The sequence below is a fragment of the Phyllopteryx taeniolatus genome, chromosome 9 (assembly GCF_024500385.1).
Source record: "Phyllopteryx taeniolatus isolate TA_2022b chromosome 9, UOR_Ptae_1.2, whole genome shotgun sequence".
Lineage (NCBI taxonomy): Eukaryota > Metazoa > Chordata > Actinopteri > Syngnathiformes > Syngnathidae > Phyllopteryx > Phyllopteryx taeniolatus.
Genome location: NC_084510.1, coordinates 26032001 through 26057744, shown reverse-complemented (window position 1 = coordinate 26057744; position 25744 = coordinate 26032001). Strand labels below are relative to the sequence as shown.

Genomic DNA, 25744 nt, shown 5'->3' with positions numbered 1-25744 from the left:
AAATTCATGCAACAAATATTACACGACTCTTGATAATGTAAATTCTTTAAGAACAGATGCCGTCCGCAGAGCATAATTTTGCCTACCCCTGCATTACACATCAAATCAAAACTTATGAAATGCAAACTCGCTGAAGAAAGTGAGTGGCTGAAGGAAGGCAGCAGTAATTAAACATGACTATTACAACACAGTAAAGGGCAATTGAGATTTTTAGGACTCAATCTCCAACTAACTTCCCAGGCACCAATACGTTGAACTATCTATTGTAATTACCAAAACCTGCATTGACACACAAAAAAAAAAAAAAAAAAGAAATCAAGACAACTTCATTGAAAAATGGCAGAATAACACATTTCCTGTTAATAATCCCTTTAAGGTAAAGTTTCCTTGCTCACAAAGCATGTGAATGCATCAGGGTCACATTAAAAACCAATCACTCATCACTTAAAGATTTCAATTATGTGCTCCAATTAACCTTGCCTATGAATGCCACAAGATGGTGGCAAATAGCTATTTCTGTCTAAATCAAGCTCCTCAACAAACTACAATTCCATGTTACTAAGATGCCATCAGATGTGCCAAAGCAATCCTATTTTTACTTTAACCCAAGCACAATACGCAGGTTTTTCAGCAAATTACAGAGACTAGACCCCCAACCCCCCCCCCCGCATCGATATGCAAATACCGAATTGGTAACAAGCAGGCATTCACCAAACTTTTTTTTTTTTTTTTTAAACCAGGATACAAACAATTTGGAATCTGTTCAGGCAGGTTCAAGACAATTTGTCGGAAGAATACTCATAAAAAGAGGGTCTAATAATAAAAAATGTGTAGTTCAACGGATGATGTGGACATAAGCGTACAATTTAGTTTTGAGGGTGTCTCGCCGTTAAATAGAATCAGGAGGTTTGAAAACACAGACACGTACAGAATCACCTCCAAGTTTATGAAATACTTTTTTCTCCATCTTTAATGTATTTACAAGCTTTTAATGGGCTGTGTAGAGCTGAAGTATTACAAGCATTTTTGTCATGTTACGCTTTCAGTCCTCCCTCCTGGCCTTTTGCCGTTTCTGCATCCACCTTGTTTGTCAGCGGTTGTCCGTTTTCCATCGCTCCTTGAACGCGACGCACCGACACGAGCAACAAAAGCAGAGGGCGAGGGACACTTTTTGGATTATTTTGACCACAAACTTGGCTTCCCTTTCACCCCCAAAATGATTTTGTGCTACCCTGTTTTAAACCAAACAGTGTAGTATCCAGGTAGGTCGTTCTATTCCTTTGTCAAAATTATTATTTTGTTATCGTTACTATTTAATTACATTGTTATTTACTGGGTTCTTGCTTCCATATTTGCAGTCCTTAAAAAAATAATAAATTAAAGAGTCCAGAACCTATGCTTTTTTTTTTAAGTCTCTTCTTAAAAAGTAACAAAAAAGTAAGTTAAAATTTAAAACAAAAATATTTTCTATGTATAATACATGGATTTAGTGCTTCTGCCATTGGAATCCAAACTGAAAATGGCGGTATGTTTCCGAATCGTACCGCAGGAGGAGGAATTCCAGTGAACATGAACAGGTCGCTCATGTTCAACATTTTGTCGAGTGGGGCCATGAGGGTCTCAATTGTCCTCGGACTCCTCCTCAGCCTCCCGCAGCCACGTGAAGAAGGCGGTCACCGACTTGAGGGCTACGCCTTTGCCCTCCTGCTCTGCGGGGTCTTTGCTGGCCTCCCACTTGTTGAACGCATCCTCCGAGATGACGTCCTCGTCGTAGAGGCAGTCGAAGAACATCCGCAGGAGGTCTGGCGGACAGGGAGGAGAACTGTCAAGATTATTTTTGGTATAGGGGTAATGAAAGACGTTTACAGTAATCTCCTGTCTATTCGCGGTTCACCATTCACAAATTTAACTACAGTGGTGCCTTGGATTACAAGTTTAATTTGTTATGTGATCATGCTCTGAAGTCAAATCAGTTTATGGCCACCTTTTGGACTTACTGCACATAGTTTGTGTGCATGTACGCACATTGTAGCTATAGCCCTCCACCGAGATTCCCGCGGAAGGAGCAGTCCATTAGCCTAGCCCCGAGGAGCTGCACAGAGACGCACGGTGGTTCCACAACCAAAACCAAAACGGACGGCGACCACGGCACAATGAATGGGAGAAAGTTTATCCAACGGAATGTGAAAGATGACGAGAGCCGGCTAGGTAGCTAGCAGGCTAAGGTAGTCAGCCGGCAAGCTAGAGAGATTGCAGCAGGTCCAAGACAGCGAGGATTTACGGCACCGACGGGCGCAAAACCAACCTACCTTTGGTCACGGTATGGCGAGGGATCCTGGTTAAAGTACGCCATTTTAAACTGAAAAGAAAAACTTTTCTGGAGGGAGAAGCAGCAGCCAAAAGGTGCCAGCGTACTCTTTCAAGTTCAATAGATAGTTTTCAAGAATTCATTTGGATTCTTCATTTGATGGACTATTATTGTGGAATAATAATGAAATAAGGATAAACAATGCGATTCCGATTCGGAAGTCATCCGTTACCGTCAATACGAACAGCGAATAGGAATTTTGAGGGCAATTCTTAAGCCCTTATATAAATACATGTCACATGGAGCAAAACTTTTACGCTGTGCGAGAGAAAGCACAAGTGAGCGTTCCGCATGGATGTCAGGAAGCATAGCTCATGACCCCGAGCAATACATATAAGACAGATTTTTTTTTTTAACCTCACTAGGGCTGTGGAGCGCTTGAAGCTCACTCGAGTGACTTAAGTTGATAGTCGCGGTTTTACTGTCGAAAGCGACGGGTATTTGAACACAAATGGTGGCGCAACACCTGTAGATAAATGTAATACTCACATCCATACAGTCTTTATCCTCTGTGATAAATGTTTTTGGTCTCTGCATGACTGTAGTATTATACTGCCTCCGGGTGGCCAGGGGCAGCACAAAGAATTGGATTGCAGCATTCAATCATGATGCACAACCTGTTTATTCTTGACATTCTACTGGATTATGTTTTCACTCAGTTCTTATAAAGTACTATATTATAGAGTGCTATTTTTTGTCATTAAAAAAGACAAACATTTCATTAGATTTTTTGGGGAGGGGCTGCGTGGTCATGGAACGGATGAAACTAGTATCTCAAGTCACCACAGTACTTGGAAAGTCACATTTTTTGAGGTGGTACTTGGTGGAAAAAGTTGGAGAACCACTGCGTTAAGATGTTAAGAATCAGTTTGCTGTGTCCTCATCTTAACAGGCGCTTACTTACTGCGAGGATGACGGAAGTCAAGGCAAATTACTAACAGAAGCCAAAATAACCTGCCAGGCGGCAACTTGCAGCATCTTAAGTGACTGAGGAGCACTTACTGGGAGGCTGATCGAGGGAGACTATCAGCTTCTGAAGTGCATAAAGTGCTTGTAGCTGTCGCTCAGTGTCTGAGTTAAGGTACTTGAGTAATACAGGCAGCCTCCTCTTGATGATGGCCGTGTCTACTCGACAGTTGGTGCTAATGTCTGCGAAGCAGGCAAGGAAGACTGAATGAGTGACTCCCGCCACGCCGCTACCACCGGCAAAGAAAGAAAGATGGAAGGCGGGGCTTACCTTTCACCGCCGCCTTGCACACGGCCGTCATCAATGCCCTCAGGAAGGGCGACGAGCTCATCTGAGGTTCATCCAGGTTCGCCTGGGTAGCGGATACGCAAAGCACAAATTAGTCTGTGCTCTGAAACACAAAATATCAGTATCTTATTACCGTCAACCAGTGAATTCCCAACCACCGTGCAGCGGCACATTAGCGTAAGGTGCGAGAGTTCACCTCATTGGTCCGAAAATCATTTCTCTACTACAATAAATTCTAATGGAGAATAGGATTCCGCAAAAATCCGCGATGAGGTTAATTTGTGAATGCCAAACTGTGATTATGCAGGGGTTCATTGCACCACATTTTCTTCCCATCAAAAGTGGGCTGACAGCTTCAAGATGCATCCTAAATTTATAGACTGTTCACACAACACAAGCTAAACGCCAGCTACCGGCTTCCTTTCAGAACTCAGTGAGCACCCCTCCATACCTCCACCCAGTCAAAGATTTGTTCGTCGCTGGCCATGTCCTCCAGCAGGAGCCTCTCCAACTGCTGGCTCAGCTCCTCGGGGGACAGGGTCTTTTTGGACTCAGCTACTCCGGGGTCGGTCGCATCTGACAGGACAAACTCCAGCTTCTGCGTAAGAGAGGTCAGCGTCAATGACACAAAGACAAATAAGTTGACCGCGGCTACGAGACGGCCACAGAAGCGAATGAGGGCACCTGTTGTGAAATAAAGGCCTGGACATCCTCTCCTTCTGGCAGGAAGTCGGACCAGCTGAGGTCTGCTTCCCTCCACATAGAACCCACAGCTCTATGGCTCTGAGGAGACAACCAGCGTGCATAATCCATCAATAAATGCCAGGATGAGTCACGCAGCAGAGCTGCTGTTAATAAAAGCACAGGATGAACAACCGGATTCAGTGAAATGCATCCATAAAACATCTCAACTGTAATCTTGATTTGCCCAATTTCCCCTCATAGTACACTGTGCCCAAATTAGTTGCCTGACCTTCTCAATAAACAAATAAAAGCCTCTGCTCTCACATCAGGAATAAACTGGGTATTTATTAACTGTAAGTATCTCAGTTTCTTATCTCCTTATCTTCAAAAACATGCATATTAGGTTCAATGAAGACGTGGTCTCATGGTGCGAATGGTTGTTTGGCTATATGTGTGTCCTGCGATTGACTGGCAACCAGTCCGGGGCATACCTCTTGTCCAAAGTCAGCTGGGATAGGCAGACAGCAGATGAACATTTTGCTTACCATTTGCTTGCATAGTATGTGCAGTATTTCAGATATTAAGATTCCTGCTCTTCCCACAGCGAGCAAAGGTTTGCTTAATTCACTGTAGACACACACGCAGCATTGTCAACACCATTGTGTTCCGCTACGATGCATTGAATCTTGTCATCAAACCACGAGGGTGGCACACGGTACCTGAAGAGCTCTCTCATAGAGAAGCCGCCGTCCTTTAGCACGGGGGTTAGCAGCTGGGCCAGGTACAGCCAGATATGAGGAATGTCGATGGCCATATCATCCGCCTGCTCCAGGATGTCGGTGAACCTGAAAGCACGATAGAGTCTACTATTTATATTTATAAAAAAAAAAAAATAATAAAAAAAAAAGCCTTGGTCCCATTTTCCAAACTTTGAATAATCATCTGCTTATCAAGTCATGCGTAAATAAAGTGGGGTACACACATTACCATAATCGGGCAATCAAACTATTTCAATTTGCAAAATGGAGGAGTGTTGTAGAAGAGCGTCATGTTCATTTGCGCAGGCTGGTTCATTCAGGGCCATAATGCAATATGTACATATTAGAGTTGGCTATATGTAACATTTAGAATTCATTTGAACTGCTGCCCCCCCGGAAAGTGTGTCAAACAGAAATGAAAGCTTGGTAGGTGGATAGGTAGGTAAGTAGTTAGTTAGCAGAAAGGTAGGTAGCTAAAGTACATAGGGTGGAAGGAAGGTAGGTGGGGAGGTCTATAGTTCGCTAGTTAGGAAGGTAAAGCAGCTATACAGTATGTTTGTAGATGAGCCAGTAGGTAGGTTGGTAGTTAGTATTAATAATAAATATAATCATTATTTACTGCTTTATTATGATTATAAAAACATATCCTGTTGTGTTTCTTTTCATTTTTGTTAGATCATATCTTGTCACATGAGATTTATGTTTTGGAGGATTGGATTCTAGATCGATGGTGGAACAGAATCTTTGTGTGTGTGCGTGATGTTCTGTTTTGACATTATGGGCACACACCACACAACAAAAACTATGAAATATCTTGATGTGGGGTGTCTTTCCCAGATAAACAATCTTTAAAGATTTGCAAAATGCTTACATGTGTACCAGGCCTTAGGCTGTATTGTGTGCATGAGTGTTGGGCATGGCCTGACCCTTGGTAAAACTGGTCTTTTGGCAGGACTCTCTGCTGCACCAGCTGGAAGAAGAGCAGGCCCATGTGGTCCCGTGTGATCTGACTGCGCTCCAGCGTCGACTCCACTCCGACGCGCACGAAGATGTGCAGCCCGGGGGCCAAACCCAGCTCGCCCACACACTGAACAGCCTCCTGCAGGGGGAGGAATACAACATTGTTCAAGCCAATGGACTACTTTAAGGATCTATCTAATACTGTGAACAGTACCACTTATTCCACAGTTCTGGAATTATTATTAAATGATGTCTGCAGAAAAGAAACAAACAAATCCCCCCAAAATAGACTCAGGAGAAATTTTAACAAATATGACAAATGAAATTTTTTCAGACAGCTTTTGGCCCACCCACATTTTGGACACGTCACGTGCAGAAGGCAAGGTCATTTCCTGATTGAACTACTATGTATTCTGCTGTGTATATTGAAAGTGTGGATGCTTCTTTTTTCGATAATAAGAAATGAAAAAAATACAGTGACATTTTAGGGGCAAGGGGATTCTGCCCTACAGCCACGATATATAAAATATGAGTTAATACTGCGACTTTATAGTACATTCCTTTTTCCACACCAGCTATGCAGCGAATTAGGTCTCCACTTCTGACACCGACGTCACATCAAGGGGGGGGGGGGTTGTTCTTTTTAGGAATGAAAATAGTTATTTACCATTTGCTCCAAATTGATTGATATTATTGGAAATGACTGCCAGTTCCATTTTCTTGAGCATAAAATACCTAAAATCAACTTGTTGTGAAATATGACCCATGAAGACCCCGTACGTCCTTGAAAGAAGGTGATTAAAAGTCCAGTGAATATAAGTACCTTATAATCGTTAATGTGGAGGAACTCGTCTATAATGGACTTGGACTTCCTCTCCATGTCCTCCTCAGACAGGACCATCCTCTCTGGCGTTGGTGCCACTGGCTCAGGTTTAACTGTCATGGTATCGTAACACCAGTGTCAATCTGAGGTGGTCTGGTGTTTGTTACATTGTGTAATTGTTCTCATCTGATGCACCTCCCTTACCGGGCTCTGTGGTCCTGCTGCGCTCCGGTTCTGGTTCCGGCTTATCCTCTGTGACGCTCGGTCTGCGAGGCTCAGCTGCCTCACTCTCCGGCTCCCTGCGTGTCTCATCCGGGGGGTGGCTGTCTCGCAGCTCCTTGGAACTGTCAGCCCTGTTGAAAAAAGCGGGCCTCGGCGACGACGGCGTTGTGTGGACCTGTGGCTTCTCACTACGCTCCCGCACCGTGCTGCTACGAGTGCTGGAAATGCACAGAAAACATTCAACCAGGTGAACCTTTGGATTATGCATTATTATGCAACAATACCAATACAAAATGTGCATGTGAGGGGCAGGTATTATTATTATTATGCATGTGTGTGGCTTTAAAAAGAAAGGCCTGGCCTTCTGAGTGACGTGTGCGTCAGCAAATGAGAGTTGGCTGTTGTTAGCTCCGGTAACCCAGCCCGCACAGAGTTCCTGGGCGTCAGTCATGGCAATTGCATCTCGTGTATGAAAGTTTCTCTCTCTCGGTAACGTTTGTTCAATAAAGCAACTGAAACTTTTTCTGACAGAATAAGTAAGGAAGCAATCTTGTCTTTGTGGGAAATCGAGAGAATGCAACGAGAGAGAGACAGTCAAGAGAGGAACCTGCAGCTGCTGCGTGCTTCTCCCTGTCTCCGAAGAACACGGAAGAACAAACGCACGGTTTAACTAAAACGGGAGTGAGCTGAGATGAGGAAAGAAGACCTATTCACACAGTGATCTTGTCCTTGAGAGAAAAGGGAGGCCGGTAGAGCCACTGAGAAGGGAAGAAAAAACAATTAAGCTGCTAGATACATTAAGAGTCACACAAGAACAAAGAACTATTGAAGTCAACTATATTAACTAATATAATAAAGAACAGACTATATTTTGTCATAACAAAGTGCAGCAGCAGCAGCAATATCTATTCTTGAGCACTTGTGGGCCAATTACTGCGTGTTCTAACTAGTGGTGGCTGGCTATATTTGAATATTAGCCAACATTGATACGTTACCTTGTGTTGGCGATAACAGCTGTTGTGGTAAGAGTGTTGTGCTTTGCAGTCGACCCAATCGTCCCAAACTTTGGACATCATCTGTCGTTCTCTGACTCTTTTGCTCCTGGCTTTGCGCCAACTTATTTTGACATCCAGTGTTGTGTGCGTCTGGACTAATATCAGTTCATGTGGAAAAATAATCCCTGATTTTGTTTCGACTTTTTTTTGGGAATGAATAGGTTTTCTAATTCATTGTGTCGAACTATTTGATTACGCCTTTTAAAGGGGTGATGTATAAGTGTTTTGATAATGGTATATAACACAGAGGTCAGCAATGACAGACTTCTCTGTCTCAATTCATGTTGTTGGTAGGATCTACCTCCACCAGTACAGATATGTACCGACCTGTGTATCTGATTCAATTGTTTGCTCACCTTGCGGGAGTCCTCCTAGAGTCCAAGTCCGGGTTCTGTGGAGGAGTCGACGAGGCCTGTTGAGATGAGAGTGTCGACTGCAGCGCCGAGTAGTGGTTGAGGCTGCCGCCACTCCGTGATAGTTCTGAACGAGGGGGTGAAAAAAACATCAATAGGTGAATAGGAGCTTTAACAAACTATAGGCAACGTCGGAAACTAGTCATTACTCTGTTAAACAACGAAAAATATCCCGAGAGGGAGCTGAAGATCTTGGCAATTGAAGTGTAAGGATCAGACCTGAGTCGCTGGCCTTGGCTCCGCCGCTGCTGCCCTTCACCCACGTGACTTGAGCCCATGGGCCGAGCTGGATCTTCTCGTCCATCTGAGGCTACAGCGGTGGTGTGAATGTATCAGAGAGAGAGAGACAGAGATGACAGGGAGGGAGGATGAGACAGAGGGATATATATATATATATATATATATATATATATATATATATATATATATATATATATATATATATGTATATATAAACATACATACATACATCCAGTACGCAGTGACATTGCAGCAGTGGCTCACCTTGGAGATCTTTGGGATCTTATTAGGGTCAATGGTCCTGCTGTTCTTGGTCATGGGCACCGTACTCCATGTCTCTTCTCTGGGCATGCGTGGCTCTCTCTGCTCTCGCATATCTATGGAACAAAACAAGACGCACCCACCTTTACAAGCAAAGTAAGGGATAATTGAGGCTGAACATCAACGGTCAGATAGCTGCAGTAAATGCTTCCTAGTGGCTGCTGAGTGAAGCGGCATATCAGCAAGGTTATGGGGACAGGAAGTGGGAATGTTAGCAGGCTTTGTAGCCGTGCAATGGTGACTCGAAGCCTTATAAAGAAGATTACCTCCTCGTCTCTTGTTTTCCTTCGAGAGCAGTTGCTGGTGCACTTTTCTCTGCTCTTCCTGCTCTTCGATTTTGGCCTCCTTGTGGATCTGCTCGATGGTTTTGGGCCCCTGGTCGGCTCTTCTCGACACCCAGTTGTCCTGCAGAGACAGGGATCAACAGATTCGGTGGTCTCAAACTGCTTGACAAGCCTTCATTTGAAGGATCGCACAGTGCAGTGAAGCCCGCACATGCCGGGCAATTTATCTTCTGTTATTCGCCTACTTTGGCCCCATCTTATGGGACCTTAGTGGGCTTGTTAGATTGAAATGCTGTTTTTTTTTCATCTGCATTTGAAATGTGTTTTGTTGCTGTGGTCCTTCAATAAGCCTCATGCGCAACCAAAAGTGAAAGTATGTTTCTGCTCCTCTCCCGATGCAGCCGTTAACTGCCGATGTAGCCTACTTTGCCGTTACAATTTGCTAGCGCTCCCGAACATTTATTATTGTGTGTAAAAGCCAAACGGTAGGTTTAATGTCTGAATACCATTTTGTATAAAGTGCTAGCACGCTTTTGTTTGCCCGTGTGATATCACATCAGTTTGTGCTAGCGAGTTATTAATATGCTGGCTATTAGTATTGATGAGTCTCGTGTGAAGGTGATTTACTTTTGTAGAATAAATTAACTACTAAATACAGGGGTTTATGTAACATAGGTTCATGATTGTGTACGTATATTTCAGAGCAGAAAGAACAAACTAAGAGCCGCTACTCTGCCCACAACAATCAGATAAAACAATATGTCCTAACAATAGAAAATACAGGTGTCCTTTTTTCTTGTTTTATGTGAATGTCTAAATATGTATGTGTGCATGCAGGTATATTGGCACGTGTGCGTGTGTAGTTCTCTGTGTTGTGTTAGTCATCTCAAGTACACTACAAACTGCAAGAGCAGTAAGAACGCACATTTCCCTTTTTTCCTAAATTGTGTGGGATCTCACACATTTTACAAAATGGAAATGTGTGTTCGCCACTTGAAAAAAAGACATTTACACATATGAGACAAATGACACGGAGGCCTTCGACATGTCCACAAACTCACCTCTCTTAGGTCAATGACGTCCTGCAACATGAAGCGTATCCGAGACGACGTCTTCCTCTCCTTCACAATTTTTTCCATCTGATTGAAATACTGATCCATTCGAGGCTGAGGAGAGGATCAAATGAAATGAAAAAAAGAGTTGATGATTCAAAATGGCGGGGTGGGGTAGTTCCCTGTGGCTCCTTCAATCAGCTTCGTTTCACTGCCGTTTACAGATAACTGCAGACAAAATATCATCATGGGCCTTACCTTGGCTTTCTGAAAGTCGAGGTCCTTGCCGATGGTGGTGAGAAGCCTGCACAGGCACTCAAGAGACTCTTCGTCGTGGTTCTTCAGCAGCTTGACAACGCACTCATGCATGATGGCCTCCGTCAGCATCTTCAGCTTGAAGAGCTCGCCGATGAACTTGATGTTGCCGATGGATCGCCGCCGCGCCTTGTCCTTGGCCTCCTCTAGCTCCTCCTGAAGCCGCTCACGCTCCGTGGACTGTGAGTCCATGACAAACGAAGAAAAGCCCATAAGTAAAATATATATATTTGTTTGCCTACAAAAAAAATCTGGTCAAAAAATACCTTCAAATTAGTGTAAAAAAGTATAACTTCATTATTTCGCAACATATCTCCTCAATCCTTTCATTTTGTCTGCTACTCTGGGGAAGCCCTTCTCTGATTGTCTGACAAATTTCAGTTGAAAATATCTACCAATGAGCTCGTCAGGGAAACAAATCTCAAGGGTTCTCTCCAAGTCAACGGCAAAATTACCGTGATGTTTCAAATGGCATCACTTGCCTCAAATTTTTTTGACCTAAGTAGCGTAAAAGGAACATTAGTCACAGGAAGAGCAGTGTGGGCAGGTCAAGAAAGGAATTGAAGAAAACTACAGAGATCTTCAACAGCTCTGAGTCCCTCTCTTTTTTTAGTTTTCATGGCAGTCATCTTAAAAAGTTACAATAAAACTAAAATAATAATTTGCGGACCAATTAAATACAATTTGAATAATTTTTGATCTCTTATGACACATGAACTGAAAAAGAGCTAGCTTAAAAAATGCCGGAACATACTGAATCAGCCGAGTCCAGCTCTTTCTGCTTCTTCTCGAACACGACGTCGTCCACGTTGTCCTTCTCGAACTCCTTCTGGCAGCGGTGGAGGAGCAGTTTGCGAAAGTTGACTGTGTTGTTGGGATTGTCTCCTATTTGGACTCTGAGCTGTACCACACATTACGACACAGAGACACACAAACACATTGAAAAAGACTGAACGGCTAGCATTTGCACAAATAATGCTTGCTGAATAATTGATTTAGACTTTTTTTTGTTTGTGAGCAGAATGATGCAAACATTGCTCAACAAATTTTGATAATCACTTTTCTCGAAATTGAACATTTGAATTACTTTTGTTATTATTTTCTCAGGAATTAATTCATCAATCCAAGCAACAGAATCCAGGTTTATGCAGGAGGTGGATAAAGGGTGTCCTTAGTTTCCTTTCCAACAACGGCAAAAAAGTCACAAAGTCACAAAAAGAATCCTGATTTACAAAGATATTACCAAAAAGACGAGCAATAGCTTAGTTTTATATTACAGAATCTAACGTTTTGGGTTGGTGTGGCGGCATGAAACAGATCATAGGCAGGAAAAAAAAAAATCCACATCGACACGATTGCTGGGATTCCCCAAAAACAGCCTGGTTGTACACCACCTATTTGTTCAAATATGAACCCAAAACGGAGACCGTTACCCTCGCACAAATTGCACTTGATATTCCTTGTTAAGCGTGAAATGATTTTGCATCGACCTTCTTTGGTAATTGAATTATTCAAGGTTTTCAGTTCATCGTTGCAGCCCTAGCTTTACCTCGGCGAGGCAGCGGCACATGTTCCCGTAGGCGACGGAAAAGCTGGGCTCGTCGATGGCCTTCTCGAAGACGAGGTCGATCACGCCCTTGAGTCGCTCCTCCGTGTCGATGGTCAAGTCCGTCACCTGCTTCATCAGTTGGCTGAACTTCTGAGGTGTGAGCTTGTTCAGGATGCTGCGCACTTTCCTGAAGAGCTCCTGAAGGAGACAGGGCCCCACACACAAAAACAAACAAACAAAAAAAAAAACGTATGTAGCAATTTCACACATGTATGGTAGGTAAAATACACTTTCCTACCTGTGTACTCAGCGTTTCAGGGTCCTCGACCACACACTCCCGCTTGGAACCCGGCTTCCAGGCGTTCTCTGCCTTCTGCAGTTTAACTTCATCGTTCACCGACACGCTCATGATGATCTTCCTGGGAGGAGGCCGCCGCGTGCCCATGTTCATTAGCTGTGCGGGAAGATGTGAAGTTAATGATACAGCACCGCTTTAAACACAGACATTAAAAAAAATACTCTACATATTGTAGTGTCCATGTACATGCATGTGTCTTCAAGAGGTGGGTGATGTCAGCGAGTCTGTGTAAGTGTCTGAGTGAGAGCTGAGACCAACAGCAGCTCCTGTGTGAGTGTACTCATTGCCTTTTGTGTTTTATTGTTCTCCCGGCGTTCAATAAAGTCTGAAAAATGCATAGGCAACTGTGGATCCCCTTTCCCACATCCGACGGCATTCAAGTAAGCGCATAATGTAAAAACCATTAAATCACTTAATGAAACATGTTATTAATGGGGAAAAAGGTAGGAATTTATTTGAGGGAGGCGTTTACTTGTCTTCACTAATTGGGTCACGTTTTCCATGAGATGGACTGTGACTATTTTACATTCACTGTCAGCCCTCCCATTTAAAATGCATATTTGACATATATAGCCGTCAATGGCAGTGCGTGAGTTAGGGATATAAAAGGTGTGTCAGAAAAGCTCCAGGACTCGCATCACAAAAGATATGATTATTTCAAATCCAAACAGGAAACCACAAGTTTTTCAGCCCATGAAATGATCATCTAGGGTTAATCCTCTAAGTATGTGATCATGGTTTGAATCCAGTCATTGAGCCCCAGAGGAGTTTGTCCAGGTATTTATGCGACTCACCATAGCCCCTCGTGCACTGCTCATCTGTCGACCAAAGTCTGCAAAGGCAGGTGTGAAATCGGGTCCCCTGGAAATCACCCTGGCATCCACGGCTCGAGAAGGCAACTTGTTTTGGTTCATCTGCAATGGCATGCAAGTCAGGTTAACTGAAGACTCTAAATGAGTGTGAATGTGAATGGTTTGTTGTCTATATGTGCCCTGCGATGTCCCACTTCTCACGTCAAAGTCAGCTGGGATAGGTTCCAGCTCACCGGCGAACCTGACCAGCACTATAGAAAAGGGATCCAATGACGAGTGAATCCTCAACAGCAGGGGGAGCAGTCATTCTCTGCTAATATGTGAGAAATGGGCTTCAAAAAAAAAAAAAAAAAAAAAAGGGTGTGGACTTCTGACAAAGGTTGGCCTAAAGGTGACCTGTCACAATAGACAGCCATGCTCCATTAGTTGTTTGCTTGGTGTCTTTTCATTCTCTTTTTTTTTTTTTTTTTTTTTAAAACAGTACAGGCTGTACGTTATGTGAGCCCTGCTCAGCGGGCCATCCAGTGAGAAAAGTCAGAACCAGATGTGGCGGGAAAGAAAGGAACGTGGGAGAAAGAGGGATGATGGTGGGGGAGCAGAGGCGAACAATGAAAGAATAAAGCATTCACCTCATTGACCTTTCCTCTCCTCTTTTTCCTCTAAGATCTGAGACTACTAGTTTTGACATCAGCCAGTCTGGCAGCTCTTTTCACAGAGGTGGGGGGGGGGGGGGGGGGGGGGGGGGGGGGGGAACGTCATCTTAATGCTGCCAAGCGTGACATAACGGCAGTGTGATTTTAATCAAAACAGGATTTCAGCAGATCCTTATGCTTCACATTAAACACTTCAATAGAAAAATTAGGAGCGTCTTCGTGCAGAAGACCAAACATTTATCCGCCTTTGCCATTTACATAGTGGAGGAGAGATACTGCCGCAACTGTGCGCTTTTACACAGCATCCCACAATTGGATTGTTAGATGTGTTGCATGACAACACATATAGTCATATAGAATCAAAACTATTTAATCATCTATAACATGTTTTCTTCTTTTTAGGAAATGGTGCAACAGTAACGGTTTGAAAAGTCTGAATTATTATAATACTAAAACATGAATGGCATTTGTTAATTGCTCAGCTGATATTTGACATATCGCCAAAAGCTTATGGCTGACCAATGACATCGGGTTGACAGAACCTGAGGTGTACTGTGTGTTTATGGAGGAGATGTGTTGCTAGAGCGCGGCGCTTCTGTACTGTATCGAATGTTCCGTAGCAAAATAGCCCCATCATATTATTACATCATTTCCCCTCCATCTGATTCGCATCACGAAACAGGTTTTGAACAGAAGTCAAGGAACAATACAGTAGTGCCAAACCCACAGGCCTCGGGTTTAACACCTGTTTTATACATCAGTGCGACAAGGAAAGAAGGTGGCAAAATGCAGTATTGTACTTGCAGTGTAACAGGGACTCGAGCACAGGTGTCAAATTCAAGCCCAGGGACCAGACCCAGCCCCCCCACATCATTTTACGGGGCCCGCTAAAACAAATCATGTGCGTCAACTTCATGTTTCTCGCTCAAATCTGTTACAAAACTGTAAATGTTCTCTGTGTGTTTGTGTCTTCATCTCAAATGTAATCTTATGATCAGAAGCAGAGTTCCTCCATTATAATTATTGCTGCTGCTATGCTGAATTGTTTTCTTTTAGCACTAAAGCAACACGTGCCTCCAGGCACAGAGCAGGTCAAGAAATGTACATGGAGCTGTACTCTTACAAATCAATCAAAATTAGCATCAGTGAAAAATGAGGATTTAAAATGCTTTTCAGTTCAAGGACCATATACCAGTACAATGGTGCCTTGAGATATGACTTGAATTTGGTCCGTGACCAAAAACACGTGAATCTTAACTAATATTTTCTCCTTGAAATGAATAGAAATGTCATCAATCCCTGATAGTTGTTTTAAATAAGATATAATACTTTGTTTTGTTTAGTTTGACAGTAAACACACTGGGAGTGGCAATAAACAGCTTGAAGCCTCCTTTTTGATGAATTATTCACTATTTGCCAAACTGCTGCTTATTTTAAAGTGTGTTGAGTTCACAGCACCATACAGTGCTTGTATTTTAAGTCTGTACTTGCAAGTCAAGTCAAAGCAAAACATTTGTTTGTACGACGGCTTGTATCGCCAAAAACCCCGATGTTGAGTTACTCTTATATCAAGGCACCACTGTATGCTCTTTTTCCTAAATAGTTAGACAATTCACTGCACTACTAAAATATCAAATAATTGCTCAACAGCTTGTAAAGGATTTATTCAATATCCTCCTAGTGTGCTGAATTGTCTTACTAAGAAAAAAAGTGTATTAGTACAACCCCAATTCCAATGAAGTTGGGACGTTGTGTTAAACATAAATAAAAACAGAATACAAGGATTTGCAAATCATGGTCAACCTATATTTAATTGAATACACTACGAAGACAACATTTTTAATGTTCAAACTGATAAACTTGATTGTGTTTTGCAAATAATCATTATCTTATGATTTTATGTTTGCAACACGTTCCAAAAAAGCTGGGACTGATGGCAAAAGAGACTGAGAAAGTTGAGGAATGCTCATCAAACACCTGATTGGAACATCCCACAGGTGAACAGGCCAATTGGGAACAGCTGGGTGCCATGATTGGGTATAAAAGGAGCTTCCCTGAATTGCTCAGTCATTCACTAGCAAAGATGGGGCGAGGTTCACCTCTCTGTGAACAAGTGTGTGAGAAAATAGTCCAACAGTTTAAGGACAATGTTCCTCAACGTACAATTGCAAAGAATTTAGGGACTTCATCGTCTACGGTCCATAATAGCGTCAAAAGGTTCAGAGAATCTGGAGAAATCACCGCATGTAAGCAGCAAGGCCGAAAACCAACATTGAATGCCCGTGACCTTCGATCCCTCTGGCGGCACTGCATCAAAAACCGACATCAATGTGTAAAGGATATCGCCACATGGGCTCAGGAACACTTCAGAAAACCAACGTCAGTCAATACAGTTCGCCGCTACATCCGTAAGTGCAACTTGAAACTCGACTATGCAAAGCAAAAGCCATTTATCAACAACACCCAGAAACGGCCGCCGGCTTCTCTGGGTCCGAGCTCATCTAAGATGGACTGATGCAAAGTGGAAAAGTGTTCTGTGGTCTACAAAGCTTCAACAATTAGTGTCCTCAGTTCCCAGATGTTTATTGAATGTTGTCAAAAGAAAAGGTGATGTAACACAGTGGTAAACATGACCCCGTCCCAGCTTTTTTGGTGTTGCAGCCATAAAATTCCAAATGAATGATTATTTGCTAAAAACAATAATGTTTATCAGTTTGAACATTAAATATCTTGTCTTTTTAGTGTATGTTTAACACAACGTCCCGACATCATTGGAATTGGGGTTGTACATGAACCTTAAACTGGATATCAAGGCTATAGAATAAAAGCCTGTATCTAAAAACCAGAGTGGCCCATCAGGAGATGTTGTAGATAAAATAATGAACCCAACCATCAGCCTCCACCAAATGATGTACTCACCTTATCGAGCACCACATCGCTGATTGGTGGGAGACCCTCTGGTTTCTGTACGCAGGCGGGCATGAACTGGAAACGCAACAAGAAACCCCTGTCATACTGCCGCTTCTTGCTGGGATCTGACAGGTCTGGACCAACAAGCACATCGTAAGAAGGGGCACAAAAAAATAAATACAAAAAAATAAAAAAAAGACACAAGTGGTCATGATTAATCAAATAATTTCTGCTGTCCGGTAAATTTTCAAGGGAAGATGGCTGAATTTTGGAAATATTCAAAATTGGAATGTATTGTATTAAAAAATAAATATAAACATTTTGTTCCATCATAAGCAGACATCCATGCACAATGAAAGATTTCAAAATCAAAAAGCATTTAAATGTTTTTAAATATTTATTCAACAATCATTTCTTTCATTTAAGATCTCACATGAATTATTCTACCCCTGACCCAACCCATTACATTAATAACAAAAATGACCATAAAAATATCAAGTCCCTTTCAAAATGTTAAATGAAAAGAGCCCCTTTTCCCTCCCAAAAAGTCCCGTTGAACATGCAAACAAAGAAGCCTCTTAAGCCTCGTCTATGCATTTTTGTTCAATCCTTTCAGGCGATGGGCTCTTCATATCTAATTCTAATTTAAATCAGGATCATGCTCAAATATAATGCCCCCAACAACATTTATGTTCCCTATTAACAGCCAACTTCAATTTTGTAAATTCCTGGTTTATTGCCATTCATTCCAATGGAAAGTATCCAATTTTGAAAATTCCTGGAATTTCTCTCACCTTCCATGTCCTGCAAGGTCCTGGTGGAGTTGTCTCTTTCCCCGGGCGACACTCCACTGTCGCTGCTCTCCGTCTCCGAGGTGTGGCATGCCCCGTTCCTTAAAGGCTCCAGCTCGGTATCGCCGTTCTCCTCCGGGACGGCCGGCTTCCCGTCGGCCACGGGGCTGCCGGCCGGAGCTGCGGCGTCGACAGAGTGAAAGGTCGACGGCGGGGCCACGGAGCCCCCCAGCAGAGCCGACTGTAGCGCCGGATCCACAGCGACTGGATCTACGGGCCGAGGCTCGTCCTGTAGCAAGAGTTCGTATATACAGATTTCTCGGTTTACGACCGTACTGGCGTGCAGTGAACTACCTTTAGTTTGTGCAGCGGCAAAAAGAATATGGCAGAAGGCACGCACGTTACCACTGCGCTTCCACCAGTCGCTCAACCCTTCTATCCTCTTTTTCCCTTTACCGCTGTCCCTCCATCTCAACCCAATCAAGAATTCTGTCCTTAGAGGGAGTTTTTCTTTGCCACCGTTCAGCTGGTGTTCTTATATACGTATGTAAGCCTGTAAAGATACAGTATCGCAATACTCTAAGACACAGACCTGTGTTGCGTTAGAAATGGAAGAACCGCGAGACATCTCTTCCAACTCCCAGAGTGGGTGCACATAGAGCCATATGAGCTCACAGTGCTACCAAACTTAATATTTAATTTTATTATTTGAAGTTAATTTTAAGGAAGGCAAGTCGAGATTGAAGTTATATTTCTTCACCAAAACTCCTCTCACTGCGTGTCATGCGACTACTTATTCCATGGACTGTCATCTGACCGGCGTGAGCAAAACTGTGGCCACCGCTAACGCTAACGCTAACCCTGCTCGGTTCGGTCGAGAGGAAGACGCATAGCTAGTGAAACTAAATAACCCTTCAAACTCAATTAAGTCAGCCGCACGGGAGCATTCAGGCTACGCGGTTGAGAACAGAGATAGAAATGGTGTAGTCGACAACACCCAGAATGTTTGCCCTAAGTGCTTCAAAAAAGGTATTTTATTCATTCCCACCAGTGTCCCCGCCGTAGGACCCCTGGATGTGTTCTTCTTCCTACGTCACTCATCGAATATAATGCTGGTTTGGAGCTTAGTCCATAGCGTTAAGCTAGAAAACAAGCAATGAAAAGGGCTATCAAAATGTATGGGTGTGGTTGTTCAGCAATGAGGAGCAGGAAATGAGAGACGCCCACAGCTGAATTTGCAAACTGCGTGCTGAACGAGCAGCGAGGATGATGAATAACACCTTGCTCGACTCTAAAGTCATGTCTAAGCGCTTTCCTGCGGCACATGTGGAAACATTTTCCCCATGATTTATTGTGTCTTTCTGCGCCCCTTCTCTCTCTGCCACCAGAATGCGTGTCTTTGATACGCTGACATTATTCAGGGGCTTTCATTTTGGAAAGCTATGTGAAAAATGTCCAAGCATCTTCATTCTCTTACCTCATTCTCCTTCAGAGGTGAATCTCCAGAGTGGATCATTTCATTTGGTTTCCTCCAGGTCTTTGGTACAACAGAAGTCGGATTTACTGTAAATGAAAGTCTCACTTTAGAACTTTTCTTACAGTTGGCTTTGAAAGCCAAACGTTTACTAACGATATGAATTGTTTTAATAGGGACATAATAAGAGAACATTCTCTTAAACTCAGTGTAGCCAATCAATTGGGTACCATTAAGTGTGAAATGAAACAACCAAGAAAATATTTAGTTTAGCCATCTAGGGGTGGGGGTCTGAAGTGCTCGTATCTCAAGACAAAAAAATTGGTCAAGTGACAGCTCACATCTCGAAAAACGGTACTTTATAGAAATACAACTTTTTTTTATGAACACTTAGGCCTACTTGGTTACTGTATTATAATATCGGTCACCCTCGTGCTACTTAGAGAGTTAAGTGTTTTTATAGGTGGCACTTGGTGTAAAACGCTTGAGGAGGACTACTTTATGTTATTCAGGGACAAGCCTACACTTCATTTTAGGCTCTTTGCAGGAGTTTCTTATTGTACCTGTAGTGGGGCTCTTCCTAGTGAACAAATTATGCTGGAGCTCATCTTCAGTAACGCCTCCAGGTGCCTCTGTCCCCACCTTGGGGACCAGGTCCTTTCTGTCCAGGGACTTCTTGGTCTCGTCGGTCTCCGCTGTGGCCTGTACCAGAGGTGGCAGGCCGGGGGGGAGATTGACATGCAAAGCCGTGACGGGGCTGGAGGTCAGGGAGATTGGCACTACTGCCAAAGACGCCACGGGAGCCAGCTCGGCAGCGGCGGGCACCTCCGGCCTGACGTCAGAGGGTAACGTTTCCGACGAGGAGGTCTCCTGGAAAGCGGGAGAAGAAGCAAGAGGACATGCTCCAGATGGGGACGTTAAAGGCGGCTCAGGGGCCGTCACGTCCGCCTCGGTGTCAGGTTCTATGACGCCGTTCACAGCCTTGTGAACAGGCGACGGCGAGACAGTCAGAGTCCGAGAGGGGACGTCCGAGATAGACTTGTCAGCATTGGGACTACAAGGTGCCGCCGAAGATTGTTTATGTTCCCCGCCACAGGAAAATGAAGCAGTCGAGGGGGGGCGGTCATCGGTGTCGACGGCTGAGGGCGGCAGGGCAACGAGGGCGGGCTGTGAGGCAGGGAAGGCAAGCTCTGGTTCAACAGGGGAAGAGGTTTCTGATTCAGGAGCGCTGGCTTCCAGTCTCTCTGGCGGAGCTTCCAGCTGCAGGAGCCCAGGTGAGGAAGACTTTTGGATCAATGGCTCTAATTTTGGTGTCTCATCTGGAAGAACCAAAAACACAGGTAACAAGTGTAAATCAGATAGATTTGCTGTGACTTCATGCACCTCTGGACAAGCCTGCGGCCGCCATGTTGGACATGAGCGCATTATGTTTCAGAAATTGGATTGATAGCCAACGTCAAATAATGGTGACGTGACTGTGCACTCGTTGGCTTCAACAATGCAAGTGGGAGGGACAAAGTCTCATTTTACCATTTTGGGGCACCAATTACAAATCACAGCGAAAAGCAAAGATCGGGGCTTTCACAAGTTCAGTTCTCTTCAAGAGGTGTGGAAACATTTCCTTTTTCAGGTAACCCGTCCCCCAGCCCCTTGTATGGAGAGAACCATGTTGACTTGGCACCAAATCTTAACCTGGACAATGTTTCTTAATTATCGCTGGCGTCAGCTACTTGTTATAATGTCGTGCCGGCACGAGTATCCTTTATTTATTCTCGAGGAGCGCCAAATGGGAATTGTTAACAACTAAATGTATCACGTCGTGTGTGGCAACTAAATAAAAACAAGTTCATTTGAGTGTTACTGTGAATTAGGCTTCTCGCAGTCACTTAGCTTTAATAACATTAGCGCAATTACAAAACAACCTTTAGCTCAACAATGAAACAATGCGATACTTCAGTGTTGCGTGATTGCCTACTGTGACTTCACTTACATGTACAAAAAACAAAACCAAAAAAGTTATTTCAAATGAATAAACTTTAAAGTGTAAAACTGACAGTCATGTTCTTATTAAAAAAAAAAAAAAAAGACCAAATAGTACTGATTAATAGCTGCTATACGTACCGGTGTCCACAAAACTATATATACATTCGACATGTTTAAATAATTGATTACAGAAATGATTTCAATTGAATGTTGATCTTTTCTCTCATTGGCCCATTTCTCTATGTCAGTGGACCATTTAACCGTGTTGAGGTCGTTTGTTGAGAACAACCACTTTGTTATTGTATGGGGTCTTTGCGGCCCAAGTTCCTTTATTCTCTGTCAAATTTTTAGCACTCCCGTTAGCAAATCTAACTAGACTGTAAGAATGATCCCATAGATTATATTAACTGATTACTCGATTACTTTCAAGCCAAGCTTATCCTCCAGATCTCAACCACCAAAATGTCAGACAAGCAAATACCGATCACGTGATCCAAAACTATCCATACACATACCATGGGCTGGTCGCCATCCCATTTGTGGAATAATATAATGTAATGTACGTACGTACACCACTCACAATATGTTTGGGAAATTGGGCTTTCTGGTGAAATCTCCAGATAAACCAAAAAAAGCACCTTCAACTTTACATGGACTTAAAATGACTAAACTTAAAATAACATTTTGAATGCACCCGTCGAACTGTTCAAAGTTTCGGTATTTTTTGTGCAACCTGCTCTTCTCTAACAATGAGCTGAACGGCAAAATTCACAACAGGTGTTTGATCCATGAATTCCGCCCATACATTCCAGTTTTAATTAGACAGGGAATTTAAAAAGTCCTCTTCATCGGGCTTTTTACATTTTGTCATCATGAGACCAAGACGATGCCGAACCACTGATTAACAGTGCCTCGCCATTGCGAGGTTTCAAACGGAAGAGGCCACTGAGCTTAGAGTGTCACAGTGTCATCAGCAGGTTGCAGAGATACAGAGAGACTGGAAGAGTCACAGAAAGGCCTAGAAGTGGACATCCTCGGAAACATTTGTGGATCAAACACCTACTTTGGGAATTTGGCTTTTTAGCTTCTTGTTAGCTAACAGCCAAGTTGCTCAAAAAGTACTGAAACATTAAACAGTTGGACGTGTGCATTCAAGTTTAGAGGAGGTCAAAATAAGTTTACCTGTAAAAGTTATAGTACATTTTAGGTTCATCCTGAAATTTCACCTGAAAGCCAAATATGCACATTTTTTTGTGAGTAGTATATCCCATTGGGAACGATTGTTTCCAAATGAAAACAAATAGGTCACGCAGTGTCTCAGAACAAACTGTGATCACATTTCAAAGTATTTAAGGGAGGAGAGGATGTGTCGATGCACACCTGGCCCTGGTTTGGAATCCGGGGACCCGGTTGTCACCCCTTGCTGTGGCTGCTGTGGAGGCGCCGATGGCTCCGGCGCGAGGCCTCCAGAAGCGGTGAGCTGGACCTGGGCAGGTTGCAAGGGTGGCTGCAGCTCCGGAGTCTGCCTGTTGCTCAGTGGCTGCTGCGATTTGACGCAGAAAAGGTGAGGATAATAAGGAGGGTGCATAAAAAACATAAAAATCAACAAAAGACATCGCATTAGACATACAAGCACATAGTCCCCGGTGCATAAAGTACCCCGAGCCTGCTGTGGAGCCATACCTGAGGGGGGGTTGGAGTGGAGGAAGGAGGGCCGACAGGGGGCGTTGAGTTCCTGCTCCCCGAGCCCCCCGCCATGATCTCCTCAGTGATGTCCCTTCCACCCTGATTGGGGTCGCGGATACGAATCTGGGAGGACAATGGCACAAAAACAACACACCTCACTAAAGCGCACAGGTCTAACAACAGCCAAGCTTCGTGTATATCTGACAGTTTCCAATACAGGGGGTCCTCGTAAACCACATTAGGATTTTGAATTGGTTGTTACATCTCCAACGTTGTGACGCCATTCACCGGCGATTAAGATTTTGAATGGCAGCAACCACTCTTGAAAATTAGTTTTCGAACCCTGCACACTGCTTGACAGAGCAGTCGCTTTTGGCTGCGCGTCTTATGCGTCATTCATTAGCTTGAAACCTCGCACTGTATGTCAGGACAGTTGTAAACCGAGGTACTAAAATTGGCAAGAGGTGGAACAACGCCGAATAAACTACTAAGGCACTCACTGTTTTCTTCTCGCGCTTGGCTGGTGGAGGTTGCTGTGGTGTAGGCACTATGATGGGCGGCGAGGCCGAGTACACGGTCTGCCCTGGATAGTAGGGCGGGCCGGCTGTGGGAACGGGGGCGGGGACAGAAGGTGACACGGGTGGGTGGTACCTGAGGGGATCTGAGGGGGGAAAAAAAAAATGTTTTACCATGACTATGTTAAAAACCAATAATGACAATTGGTGTTGTTTTGTATGGGTGTGCCTTTGTGTTAAAATGTAAAGACTCACGATACGGGGATGGGTACTCCCCTGGCCCTGGACCTGGATAGAAGGTCCCAGACCCCGGGGGCTGCACAGAATACTGCTGAGGCGCCACGTAGGCAGTGCTGTGGCGATACTGCAGAGGCAAAGACATTCATAAGGACAAGACAAGAGTGGGCCTCTTCTGGGGCACATTTCGATGAGTTTGCTTCACACCAGTAGTATCATTTGAATTGCTCTAAGTGCTAGAGGACTTTTTGCACAATTGTCAAAAACAATTTCAAATGTACCGGCATTACCAGATAACTAGCAACCCTTTACTGCTCAGTGACTTGTTTTTTGTTGTCAATGTCTTTATGTCTCAAAAGTGTTCTCTGTCAATTGATTGTCTGTTGTCCTACTAGAGCGACTCCAACTACCGGACACAAATTCCTTGTGTGTTTTTTGGACATACTTAGCAAAATAAAGATGATTCTGATTCTGATTTCGTCAACAGCCTCACGCTTAAGCTTTCCTTCTATTTTTCGCCACTTCAATTCCTCACAAAGAAAACCAGCACAGTGACATTGCATGAAAGACGAAGAGTCACGACCTTGTCAGTCTCACTGCAGAGACAATTTACAGAAAGAAAATGCTGCAAACACAGCCTACAATAACAGAGATTCGGCCAAATTGCTGCATCAAGACATAATTTGATGGAATTTATCCACCTGATTTTTAGGCTGGTAGAAAAATGCCAGCTTTTAGTCAAGAGTGCGAAAAGGGCTTAAATGGGTGGGACATTTGCAATTGAAAACACTTCCCAGGTGTCTTATTACTTACTCGTGATGTTGCACATTGGAGATAAGATTTTGGCCAAAGAAGGAGCTTCACTTCACGCCACTCCCCTTTGTCCCTCACCGCAAGTCCCCTGGTCCGGAATAACCTAAGCTAGCGAGGCTAACCGCTATACTCCTCCACCAGCATCTTATTTTCACTCTCGGACCCATGCAGACGTATGAAGACCGTTTCACCTCGTTGGCTGGACATTTGGCTGCCCCACGGAGCGCTATAGTCCGGCAACGGCAGCAGACGGCCGAGTCGAAAGTCCTTTCTAAATAAAATTAAATAAAATGTAATTCGAAATCTGTGGAGTAGTCGTCGCCTAATCGCTTCAACCCCTAGTATACAAGCAAAGTCAATTGTCCATAATATATCTCCTTTAAGGGTTAGGCTTACCCTCAGCAAGATGCTATAAGTCCTTGTATTTTTAAAAGGCAAAACATTATTCTTTTAGTATATTTTGAATGTACAATTGTTATAAAAACTCTCTCCTTTTCAACGAATCATGACCAGAAGCACAGAGAGCAAACAGAATTTGTGTTTACACATAGCCAAGTGGCTGCGCCTCACCTGTGGGATGTAGTACTGTGCAGCCTGCGGCGACGGGAACGGCATGGGCGCCATGGTCATCATGATTGCTTGATTAGTAGGGTAGACGGCCGCCGGGGTAGCCTGGGTGCCGGGCCGTATGGTGGGGGTGTTCGTGGGGATGGTGGGCCTTGCAGTCTGCATCGGAGTCCTCTGGAAAAACTGAAAAGAAAACAACAGAGAGAGAGAAATATGAAGCCAGCTGTTGTCCGACATGTATTATATATACACCGGAGGCGGTGGTCTTGGTTTGTCGTGCAAATTTCACCCAACCATTTCTATATTGCATATTAATTAGACACCTTTCGCCTGACACATTTGTCAAATAGTGCAGTTTAAAAATAATAAATAAAAGGGGTAGAACGCCACTTAGTAGAGAGCTAAACTATTGACACAGCTGTCTCAGGCACCAGATAATAGGGTTCCACTCCAGTCCTGCAGGTGGCGGTAATGTGCATTACAAAAAGCCCACCAAAAACCCCACGCCAAGCTTTTTCTACCATCTTTTGGATCATTGCCTCGCACCAACACAAGTGGACTGTAATAATAAAAAATATATATATACACATCTAAATGTGTGCATCTTTATCTGGACCGGCACCAAAATCTAACTACATTTCCTGTA

General features: G+C 43.7%; 1 protein-coding gene across 13 annotated transcripts in view; it reads right to left on the bottom strand.

The window, feature by feature from the left end:
- Window positions 1-952: 952 nt before the first annotated feature.
- eif4g3a (eukaryotic translation initiation factor 4 gamma, 3a) overlaps window positions 953-25744 on the bottom strand; it is a 51936-nt gene continuing 27144 nt past the window's right edge. For 8 of the 13 annotated variants that reach the window (XM_061783837.1, XM_061783838.1, XM_061783839.1 and 5 more), the window contains 29 exons: window positions 25102-25281; window positions 23737-23845; window positions 23467-23627; window positions 22964-23098; window positions 22661-22823; window positions 19861-20616; window positions 19301-19386; window positions 17827-18112; window positions 17042-17166; window positions 13452-13571; window positions 12598-12753; window positions 12300-12497; window positions 11505-11651; window positions 10694-10930; window positions 10445-10549; window positions 9366-9504; window positions 9043-9155; window positions 8758-8848; window positions 8482-8605; window positions 7053-7288; window positions 6849-6961; window positions 5992-6164; window positions 5027-5152; window positions 4853-4934; window positions 4308-4406; window positions 4075-4221; window positions 3606-3687; window positions 3371-3517; window positions 953-1802 (listed from right to left, as the gene is read on the bottom strand). In XM_061783837.1, the coding sequence (XP_061639821.1) occupies window positions 1621-1802; window positions 3371-3517; window positions 3606-3687; window positions 4075-4221; window positions 4308-4406; window positions 4853-4934; window positions 5027-5152; window positions 5992-6164; window positions 6849-6961; window positions 7053-7288; window positions 8482-8605; window positions 8758-8848; window positions 9043-9155; window positions 9366-9504; window positions 10445-10549; window positions 10694-10930; window positions 11505-11651; window positions 12300-12497; window positions 12598-12753; window positions 13452-13571; window positions 17042-17166; window positions 17827-18112; window positions 19301-19386; window positions 19861-20616; window positions 22661-22823; window positions 22964-23098; window positions 23467-23627; window positions 23737-23845; window positions 25102-25281 (4818 nt within the window). In that variant the 3' untranslated portion in view covers window positions 953-1620. Of the gene's footprint in view, window positions 1803-3370; window positions 3518-3605; window positions 3688-4074; window positions 4222-4307; window positions 4407-4852; window positions 4935-5026; window positions 5153-5936; window positions 6165-6848; window positions 6962-7052; window positions 7289-8481; window positions 8606-8757; window positions 8849-9042; window positions 9156-9365; window positions 9505-10444; window positions 10550-10693; window positions 10931-11504; window positions 11652-12299; window positions 12498-12597; window positions 12754-13451; window positions 13572-17041; window positions 17167-17826; window positions 18113-19300; window positions 19387-19860; window positions 20617-22660; window positions 22824-22963; window positions 23099-23466; window positions 23628-23736; window positions 23846-25101; window positions 25282-25744 lie in introns of those variants that run through there. The other 5 variants (XM_061783833.1, XM_061783843.1, XM_061783832.1 and 2 more) reach the window with 4 other exon arrangements.